An 11,809-nucleotide genomic window follows, 5' to 3' on the forward strand; every position below is an offset into this window, starting at 1 on the left:
GCAATTCGCCGTGTTATAGAGATTATTTCGAAAAATTTTTCCAATTCGCAAAGTCAATTCTCACCGACCATTCAAATGATCGAATTATAATAAAAATAGCGTAGAAACCATCGAGTTCGTAGAATTGATCGGAGTTTCGTATGCTGTGCAGTAATACACAGATGCACCGAAAAGTGCAACGTTCCTCGCCGATTCTTTTCCACACACAGCACACCTACCCACATATGTAACAGCGATATCGATTTTACGTTTGTTTCCATAGAATCTTGGATGACGTGACTCATCTGATCGTGAGTCGGGGAATAGTTTGGTACGTCAGCTGACGTTGTCCGTACTTTACTTCCTATGTACGAATACATACCTACCCCCTGCATCAGCTGCTGTCGGGCCTAATTCCGATTTCCCCGATACGCGTGCACGATATTTTTCATTGGCGGTTCGTAGCTACTCCAGTTTACGTGGGGCGTATATTTGCACGCATGGACGTTAGACGTGAAACCTAAGCTGTTGGTATAAGATTCGAAAATGAAAAAAAGTGATGTTCTATTGGAAAAAAACCAACGATGACCGACAGTAATGTAGAGGTGTTTAGTCATATCTCGTTATCTCCGATAATTCGATCAATCTCTTTATATCAATTATAAAGATCGCCGATAACACGCAATTGATTGAACTTACTTAATATCATCCGATTAAATTCATATCACGATAAGATAAATTTATATACGCGCAACACCTTGTACAACGTACACCTATTATACCTATCTACTTATAAGAGTGAAGATTTTCATCCGTCTTGAAGCGGAACTTTAAGCGTCTTTTCGTTTCTTTTCACGAGACCATCTCCGGTTAGAATATGTAGTCGGTTCTTTTCCTTTTCCAATTTTTTTTTTTTCCAATTTTATCCATTTATTTTTTCATCCACTGCCGCGTGGCTTGTTTCGAATGACGTCTTCTGTCTGCTGCAGGTTCGTCCGTTCGCGGCCTCTCCTTTTCTTCGTCACACAAGTATTATTTTTTTCCTCACACATATTCCGTTCCTCTATTTTCTCTCAATCGACAAAAAATGACACGAATAAAAATGTCGTAAACAAACAAAAAAAAAACAAAAAAAAAACAAAAAGAGAAAAGAAATACCAACGAGAAAACGAAGAAGAAAAAAGATTAACTTCTTCATACTCGATCTGTACGAAACCGGAAGTTGTGCCGGACGATCCATGAGGAATACGAAACGGATTCAAGAAGCCTGTACAGCATAAAAACGGGAAATTCTATATAATTTTATCCACATGTACATAAATATCAAATATATATTTATGCACGTAATATTGGTATAGAATTTTGAGATCAGCAGTGCAGAATCGAAAGAGACTCATATATGCATACGTACATACATATGAAATAAAAAGTGCGTCGCGATACGCGACGACTGAAATTTTTCTTATTTTTTCTTTCGACTCGTTCGCACGATTGCGCACTTATATTCTGTACATGAAAATGATAATTCGAACGCTGACTTATGTTCATACTTCCCAAACACCTGTGAGAGGGTATTTCTCAATAATGTGATCCGTTTGTACCGACGCGGGTATATTACGTTATATTTGATAGCGAAAAAATATTTCCAAACAAGATTTTTATCGGAGATTCTAATCTCCGTATGTTGCACGATTGAAATATCATTCGTGCGTACGTACTTGCATCAGCTGTAGGTACGGAATACTTGTTTCCTTCTCTTATCGTTATATCCAGTATAGATATTTATTTGTGATACTATACAGTTGATTCGAGTTTTACGTTGTACGTATACGTACTCACACACGTATAATTTACGATTATTTGTGCAGCTAATTGCGAGTAGAAATCATTCGAAATTCTCACGTTATAATTTACCGTCCAAATACACGGGCGTGGATATTCAAAATTCCTTTTTTTTCTTCATGCGATTCTATTCGAATTTTATTCAGTCACGTATTTCAAATCGTTAAAAAATATTTGTATATATTTTCATGTTTTTTACAGACAGACTAAACAAACGTGATCAATGATATTATAAATTTTATTACAGTTATAATTATACATCCGTTAGCATACGATTAAATAATATCGTCAAGTTCCGTTGACCTTAGACGAGTAGAAAAAAATTCAATATTTTTGTAACGTACGTATTCTGATCGCGAATTCCTAAAACTGTTCCCACTGATTCTGATCGTTCTGCTGCTGCTGTTGCTGCTGCTGCTGCACCGACGATGCGTGTTAATTAAGGTAATGCGAAGGAATATTAAATTAACCGTTATACTTTTCTCGCCCCACCACATGACATAAATTTTCCAAAGCTTCGAAGTCCTGGACATGATTTAAGACATGAGACGATGTGTATTATATTATACCTATGCTGCTTTATGTTTTTTTTTTTTTTCTCCCACATAAGTATGCATACGATATGTGATGTATTATACGCGTACCCATATTACATAAATTTTCTACGTTTATTGTGATCCCGAATAAATATTTGTATAATAATTGAATAGGAGAAATACGGACCATAAGGAATCGGATATGAGTTTCGGTCTGCTTTGTATGTGGTACATATTCCATGTGTACATAATGTACAAATATGTATAACTGTGTGTGTGTATTCCACGTAACGCAGTCCTGCTCCTGGTGCACCAGGGACATCGGGGGAAAAAGAGAAGGATCGATGGGGCGAGACATAGAAGAGCTTCTGCACCACGCCCAACCATGGGGGTGGCTCACCATGACTCACTCCATATACTACAGAGTCCACCAACCCTTCGAATTCGGTGAAACTACGTACGGGGTATTTCATGGCAAAATATTTTTTCTCTCAATAATCAGAATCCCGGTTTCAGGGATATGTAGAAAAAGGAAAAGAAGATTGATCAATTTCTGAAACAATTCCGATTCTAGGTGCAGATTTGGCGTGGAATGTAAATACACAGAGAGACATCGGAGACACAAGGTAAACCCACGCAGGAAACGAGGGAAACACTTCCGAATACTAATTTTTTTTTTTTCTCTCGATCGATTTTATTCGCTTCAGCTATGAAACGGGGTTTGGTTGGATTAGATTGGGTCAGGTTAGGAACGTATAGCTTCGTAGACTTATGTGCCGTCCGTGGACACAATTATACCAATCGTATGTGATTCACCCCAACGGTGTGGTGTCCGATAATGAAATTCTGTGCTTCGGTATAGAGCAATTTTTTGTAGGGAAAAAAATCATGCAACGCGTCAAAAATAATATTCTTTGGAATCTGTAAAAGTTGAACGAAAAAGAAAAAGAAAAAACGACATTTCGGCCCTGTACCTTTGAATACATACGCTCCTGATGGTCCGGAAATATAATTCAGCTTTCTTCGTTCTATCGGCGCACGGTGAAGAACATTCCAGACTCGTTACATGTTCTAGACGTAGACCGAATCGCTGGTCACGTACGTAATGCACGGTATACTACATGTGTATACCCGTACGTACATGCGTGTATTTTATAAATATTTCAGAAAAAATTACAGTTACCATCGAGTATCTACAGTAAAAAGAATGCGTCAACGATTTATTATCATGAGACTCGCGTCGATAAGCTCAAATTGCTCCGACTTTGTACTCCGCACATGGAAACGAAAAAGAGCAGCATTGCTTTCAATTGGTATCTTTTTTTTTTCTGCTGATCTTCGTCAGATTTCGAAAAAATTGAGCGACCGTTTGGATCACTCATTCCTGATCCTTTTAACGAAGAATCCCGAATTTCTAATAACTGACGACTGTGAGATGCGGTACAAAAATACAATTGGAGAGAACTGTCGTCAAGTGTGAGTGAGTTAAATTCACATCGTTACTCGGTATTACTGCAAACTTGGCCTTGATTCGCACGGTGCGAAAAGATCTCGCGCTGCAGCCAGGTTGTGGTTTACAAGTAGCGGGGAGTCAATTAAAATTCAACCATCACGGAGTCAATGACTCTTCGGCACGTAACAATTTCTCCTTGGGAAATTCTTATTACTGGGACTTGAATCTTTTTGATTTCTGACTTGTTCTTCCCCCCCCACCATCACCCGCGACGATTATCTATTATTTAATAATCGTTTGCTCGATATCAGATATATTTCGCACAATATTTGCGCCTGCAATGAAATTTATTATTTGATCATGCGGACGCTATGTGTCTGGTTTATCGAACGCAGGCGAAGTAGTCTGCTGCTTTTTATTTTCAAAATAAGCAACTGATATGTATAACTACCTATACTTATATGATATTGTTCGACGCGGCTCGCGCGGTTAAACACTTCCATAAAACTTCCATATTTGGTATTAACCACTTGATCGTTCGACGTATGTTTTATATATTTTGTAGCTGTGCAGAGCACACCTTAATTCCTTATAAGTCTCGCTCTAATTCACCTAATCGTAATACCATCGCCACATATATTATACTCATACATATCTACGACTAATTAATTTAATAACTAACGCCCACTATACATATAGTTTTGCTAATTATATATCCTCCGCATCGTGTCTTTTTCTTCTATCTCAATTTATTTATTCGCTCTTTATTACTTTTTTGCTTGGGTTTTTCTTTATTCCCTCAAGTGGAAAATGACCACCCCATACATGGGGCATTCCGTGTCAAACGGGCCAATTTTTCCAAAAAATTCTTCATCTTGTTGAAACTTTTTTGACGTCTTGAGGGGATCAGAAACCATGTGAAGTTTCTCAAAATTCAGGCTAGAATTACAAATTTTTTTTGAACAGTTTTTCTATCTTATATTTCTGTGAATTTCGATCTCAGAAATCCAAATCTGGAAAATTTTTCAAGGAGTATTACTTTGGATTTTTTTAATTTTTTGGCCAAAAATTTCTATTTCTTAAAGTTGATCGTATGGCACTTTTCTCACGTATTATGGCCTCGGGAATCCAAATCTGAGAGCCATGCAATCGATCGACTAATCATCAATTATTCGCTGTTGGGAGCAGAAAAATCATATGACATCGATTGGTTTCAGTCGTAGACCCACTTTGATTCTTCGCATGGGTCGAAATATTCGAATTTCTCAATTCACCAGCAAACTCGAGCTTTGCTGAAGTCAGATAGCCAGCAGCGTAGCGCTTTGTTGTGAGACGTCACCTTCAGGGCTGAGCAGAGGTGACGCCCCACAACAAACCCCCTCGCTCGTGGCTACCTGACTCCAGCAAAACTCGGGTTTGCTGCTGAATTGAGAAATACGAATATTTCGACCCATGCGAAGAATCAAACTGGGTCTACGACTAAAATCACACGATATGTCTTGTAATTTTTCTGCTCCCAACAGCGAATAATTGATGATTACTCGATCGATTGCATGAGTAGATGATTTTGGCTTTCAGATTTGGATTCTTGAGCTGATTACATCTGAGATTACTCTTGAAGAACGAAAAAAAAATTCGATTTTCCAGCAAAAAAAAAATCATTTTTTTATTCGGGTTTAATATGCTTTTCTTACATATTTTGACCTCAGGAATCTGAATCTGGAAGAAAAATTGACCTATCTCTAAAATTGACCGAGTTATCGCCAATTTTCAGCTTTTTGGGGTCAAAAATAAAAAATTGATTTTATAGTTTACATTAATGTAATTTGAGCTCAGGAATCCGAATCTGGAAGAAAAATTGATCCATCTTCAAAAATGACGGAGTTATCGTCGAATTATCGCATTTTTTTGCATAAATTTGAGGATATCTCGAAGGGAAAAAATCGTAGCTCAATTTGGACAACGGATTCGTGTTCCTGAGGTCAAAATACGTAAGAAAAGTGCCATACGATCAATTTTAAAAAATAAAAATTTTTGGTCAAAATTTGAAAAAATCGTAAGGGGTACCCCTTGGAAAAATCTCAAATTTTGACCAAAAATTTTTATTTTTTAAAATTGATCGTATGGCCTTTTTCTTATGTATTTTGACCTCAGGAACACGAATCCGTTGTCCAAATTGAGCTACGATTTTTTCCCTTCGAGATATCCTCAAATTTATGCCAAAAAATGCAATAATTCGGCGATAACTCGGTCATTTTTGTAGATAGATCAATTTTTCTCCCAGATTTGGATTCCTGAGCTCAAATTACATTAATATAGACTAAAAAATCAATTTTTTATTTTTGACCCCAAAAAGCTAAAAATTGTCGATAACTCGGTCAATTTTAGAGATAGATCAATTTTTCTTTCAGATTCGGATTCCTGAGGTCGAAATACGTCAGAAAAGTGCCATACGGTTCATTTTTAATAAACTTTATTCCAGGCCCAAAAATCAACATTTATTCATGGGGTTCTCTGTGCTATTCTTATGTAATTTGATCTCAGGAATCAGAATCTAAAAGCCAAATCGCTCTATCTATAAAATTGATCGCCTATGGCCAATTTATGGGTCGAAAATGTGAAAAATCAAGGATATCTCGATTTGGATTCATTCCCAACTTAATTTAATCAACGTATTTGCAAAAGTTTCATCAAGTTCAAAGAATATTTTGAAAAAGTGGCTCGTTTGACGTGGAATGGTCGATATGTATAAATTATAGAGACGATGTTACAAATTAATTATGAACGGGCGGATTTGTCTGCCTAAAGTTTATTTATATTTATCTACATATTGTTGGGTATACACATCCGCTGGATATTACACATCCTCGACACAGGAAAGACTGCCTTTTTCTGACTCGAATAGGGAAAAAACCTCAGATAATAATTCATGCATTGCATACAAAATATTTCCATTTTCGATCATCAAGTTTTTTCTTTTCTTTTTCGTATTATTCGCGCAACGTTGTCGTTATAATGTAGGTATATTAAACAAAATGTTGAAAAATAGGACGTCGTTGACGCAAAACATCAATTGTCGTGACAATTATACGAATATGCCGAGGAATTATTTAAAAATGCATAATTATATCGGACGACTTCTGGAAGGTGTTTTATCTTTTAATTTTTCAATCACGTGGTATATAATGCGGATAGAAACGGGTATTAGATGATATACATAACGTCTGTACTCCAAACGAAGAATAGAACCCAAATATAGAAGCGGGTAAGGATGCGACCATATAAGAGTATGCATGTCAGGGTTCGACGTGTCATCTTCCATATTTAGCGGCCATGTTTTGACTTGAATCTATAACAAATTGATGTCTCGTTTAATTTTTATAAATTTATTAATACCGCTGACATATTCAATACGATCCATATACGTAATAATAATGTACATTAATTCCTTGTTACTTTGAAAGAAAATTTGCCGACTTCAAATCTTTCGGACATCGACAAAATAGCGCCACCATTTTGTTGTAAAACTTATACACATCCAGCAGCAAATGAAAGATGATCGGTTATAATATTTTATTATAATGAGGTGAGAATTTTTTCACCTTCTCACGTTATTTTTGTCGGGTAAGATCGGAAATTCGATCGTGCAGTCTATAATGTGGTATGAATCCTCGATGTGTAACGCGTTTCTTCAAAGGCAATTAGGTCACTTTATGTAGAGACGAGTTTCTATCGGAGAGAAGCCATAGAATATTTTTCACCTCATCGTACACCGAATCGTCGAAAGAAAAATAATCTATTTTTTTTTTCAATGAAATTTCTCGGTTGGGCGCAAAAATTCGTTGACCAGCTGAGGGCCTCAATATTTTTCGGCGAGAGCGAGTCCAATGAATTTTCGAGGAAGAAAAAGAAAAATTGGAATAATTGAGGTACGAAAATCTCTGATTTTCAATCATACGTGTTCACCGTTCTTGAGGTATAAAATAAAATGTCTCCTTTTTTGTTTTCGAAAACTTTTATTACGGAGCGTCTGCAGACTTCACCTTACGCGTCTGTTAAATACGAGGGCGACGCCGTCTAAAACGCCTTCACTTTCGATTGTGTGGCGCCTTTTCTTGGCTCGCTGATTGTGAGAGTAAATTCTGGCGAGGTATATGGTCTCTCAGGACACTAAAGAACTGGCCTTCCAAATATGGGAGCATAACACTCACACATATTATATCAATTTTGTCCCCCCAAAAGGAAAAAAAAAAATCGACAGCGACGCTTCTTAAAATGGAAGGACACTTTGCATACCGAATTATATTATTATCAATTCTTACAATCAGCAACGACTGCTGGAACAAGATCATAGTCTGGTGTGCATGGAAATATTCCGACAAAAATTAGATTAGAAAAAAAAAATTCCGATCTTTGAATGTCTGAATATAATTGTCTATCGCCATCAAGAATTATTCAAACCGCTGAAGTACGAAAAGAGATGGGTAATTTGCTGGAAGAAATTTCAGATTTTATGTACGTGAATAATACCTGTCGAAAAAAAAAAAGTTGTCAGATTTCTAAATCAGCATTAGTCACGTCTTGTGGTACCTTTAAATTTTAAACACATTAGTAATATTTTCTCCGCGTAGACGAGCGACAAAATTTCTCGGGATCGGTGGAACCAGACTGCACCACCATGACTAATACTCTGAGACTTCGGTACGGGGTTCCTGGGGTCCCATGAGTCATAGATAATGCCATGCGAGTTTTTTTCCCCCCTTTTTTTCCACACATTTGCAATTGCTGCCACATAAACAGCCAGCCCTGGACAAACGACTTATCTTCCGACAATAATTCTACTACTCTCGGATACTGTGTGAGGACATTATCACCAGTGAAAAGGAAACGAAGAAAAATACAAAAAATCGGCGGAATGCGACTCACCATGTATTTGCAATGTATTACATAAGTGAAACAAATACATACTTTGAATATTACCAAATATGGAAGCGAAGCAAAGTAGGTACGGAACGAGATTTCTAAATTCACGTTCGCCGTTATTAACACATTATCGCGTGACATATACACGATCCAAAGTTTATATCAGTTCAAACTTCCGGTCAGCATGCCGCAACCGCCTCTGTGCAGGTCGGTCATTTATCGGAGGCGGGTGTCGATGGTGAATCATTCGATCTCCGGAGTATTCTGTTGAGTTTACTCAGAATTGATCTCCACCTTCGATCATCGTTGAGAATGATTCACCTGCGCTCGTACTACGACCGGGAGATTTTTTTTAATCTCACCGCGCATACATCGAACGTTACTCACTCAGAATTATATGTATTACACATGTGAAATGGGTATAGTCTACACGTATTAAAGACGTGATTCATACAACTTGACCGATTAATTTTTTATGCAAGATTGTTATATTTGACAGATAACTTAGTTAATTAACGTCACTAATCAAGATTGTCTTGTTTTTCAAAAGAGCTGTCCGTGCAATGAAAAGATTAACTATGAAAATTTTTTTCTCTTTTGCCAACAGAAATAAAATTTCCAATCTATTGAAATTTGAATGTTTGAACAGGATCTAACTGAAAGTGAATTTATCACATTATATAGCAACGATCAATTTTGAATACAGCTTTGTACTTGTTTTAGATCGACTTTAAAGAGAAGAGTTTTTACAATAATCATCTACCCGGCGATGGTTTTCTCACGAATCGATGGAATCGTAAAATAGATAACGGAATTTATACCCGATAGTTTGAACGTACAATATCTAGGCTTGTAAATAAGCGTAAATGGACTATAGACAAGGACATTTAGATTATGATATTAATACATATGGTGCCGTACGACGTATCGTATCTAAACCAGATGTGGAGCTAAATGAAATTAACTGCGTGAAGCCTCTTCGGAATTGTGACATTTCATATACACTTGGATGTTTCCGTATACGTGTTCAGGATCAGAGGCAAAATAAATATCTGACAAAATGATTCTACCCCATGATTTTACAATAATCGTATTTGTAGCAATACTCAGCGAAACCGAAGGTTGGTTTTTAATTACTTCTAATTTAATTCTAATGAATTTCCTACTAGGTGATTGTCAATTATGCCATGGCTTTAATAGCTCAATTTTTGTTACGTATAATTATAAAACGATGAGATGATCATTGTTTCTCATAATTTTTCATGTGTGGGACTTGTATTGATGGGAAATTGGATTGGAATTGATTAGGCCTTGTCTACAATGGTTTCGAATACATATAATAAGCTAAATTTCTGTTAATTCCATTTTATTCGAAAAATGGTCATTGCGATTTGAATATCAAAGGAATTGCAGAGTCGGTCAAAATGCAGAATTGAAAGCCACTTTTGTGCATTTGAATAGTCTTCTTTCCAGATGACGCCACCGTACGACAATGCACTTTTATTCAATTCTCGGTTTGTTGAAAAACGCAGGAGGTAACGACATCAATGATTAACAGTTAGAACTAAAAGCAGCAACAAAAAATTGAAAATCCTCGTTGTCCACATACTTTTGTCATCCCCAGTTTTCCAGTCTGTCTGGTTATTGAATCAACTTCTGAAATATTACTGTAAATTAAAAAAGATTGAGACATTCTAGGAATATGGATTTGGTGTTAAAATAAGATTAACGCATACTCGAAGTAGGGAAATATCAATTTCCATGATGACACAGGCAAACAGGTTAGTTATCATTAGTTACAATCATGGCACGATGATATAACCTTTCCCTTTCAAAGTCAACTCAAAACTTCTTAAATAGAGTAGGATTTAGTTTATTTTATATTTCGCTATTCAAATGTTCACGTATTAATCTTTTATCCACTTGGTTTGAATTTTTATCATGAAACTTGAGAGTAAGTAACACCCAATGACTATTCGAATAGTTTTACCAATCACTAATTGAAATTGAATGTTGATATCAATTATTCACAAAGTTTATTCTTGAGCTATGTTTACGTTAAATCCAGGGTTCTATCTACAAATTTTATCTTCCATTGGTTTTTGCAGAAAACGAGGACGCAGTACAGAAGATGAAGCTGGAGAGTTTACGCCTCTCAGCAAGAGGATAAACAATCTTCACATCAATGGTTTCTCTGGATTACCAACCCCCGAATCATCCCAAGAAACGATGGACTCTGAATGGGGAAATCGTAGCTACGTTCCATCACCAAATCATTCCGAACCCTCACAGGGTTCGACATCTTTGGACGGTTTCAGTTCGAGTAGAAGCTCGTACACTGCTGATTACAGACCAGATTTAGATGCAAATGATAATCCATTCTACTATGAAAATAACAAATTACTTTATTCTTTGTACATGGAGCGTATGCAAAGAGCGTCCGAGCCATACTAATTTTTCATTTCTAATTGATCTGTGTCGCACTTCGCTTTTCATTCTGCCTGCTTTTTTTTCGTGAACTCTAGCTATAATGTCATTAAAAAAAATCTCATGTAGCATATCAACGTAGTACGATTTCTAGACGAGAACAATCGAATTAGGATGAAAAATCATTGTGAAATAATACAATAATCAACTTTAGTAATCACTTTCAGCCAGGATACAATTTTTTTTTATTAACGTATTCTGGTTTCTGTACCTAATGGTGAATTAATGAGATTGAACTGATCTTGATCAATCGAACTTGCCGCGTGTCAGTATGAAATTATTGTATCATAAATATATTTATATATTTATTTTTTTTCATCGCCATCGATTGTTGACTGATAATGCATAACTAAATACTATATTATTATCTATTTTAAGATTGATTATTGAAACATACAAAAAAAAAGTAAATAAAGCAAAAGAATTAGTTTCAAAATACGTATCACAGTTCAATTTGTTTGATATTTCAGTTGTCACATAAGTTCATTGTGAGAATGAATGTCAATTCGAGCATAACGAATTACCTTGTCACTTGAAATGATTGTTCGTGGTAGTTACATTACTGATTGTTATTTTTGGCGAATGTAGC

At 36.2% G+C, this 11,809-nt stretch overlaps 1 protein-coding gene across 7 annotated transcripts in view; it reads left to right on the plus strand.

The window, feature by feature from the left end:
- Positions 1 to 11,658, plus strand: part of LOC105685319 — a 26,438-nt gene extending 14,780 nt beyond the window's left edge. For 2 of the 7 annotated variants that reach the window (XR_007277653.1, XR_007277654.1), the window contains exons 6-10: positions 969 to 2,265; positions 2,654 to 2,821; positions 2,932 to 2,983; positions 7,661 to 7,739; positions 7,847 to 10,091. Coding sequence is in view for 1 of the 7 variants with exons in the window: in XM_012399796.3 (XP_012255219.1) it covers positions 10,495 to 10,514; positions 10,842 to 11,187 (366 nt within the window). In the remaining 6 variants the exon portion in view is untranslated. Of the gene's footprint in view, positions 1 to 968; positions 2,266 to 2,653; positions 2,822 to 2,931; positions 2,984 to 7,660; positions 7,740 to 7,846; positions 10,515 to 10,841 lie in introns of those variants that run through there. The other 5 variants (XR_007277651.1, XR_007277652.1, XR_007277650.1 and 2 more) reach the window with 4 other exon arrangements.
- Positions 11,659 to 11,809: the final 151 nt, after the last annotated feature.

Source organism: Athalia rosae, chromosome 3 (assembly GCF_917208135.1).
Source record: "Athalia rosae chromosome 3, iyAthRosa1.1, whole genome shotgun sequence".
Lineage (NCBI taxonomy): Eukaryota > Metazoa > Arthropoda > Insecta > Hymenoptera > Athaliidae > Athalia > Athalia rosae.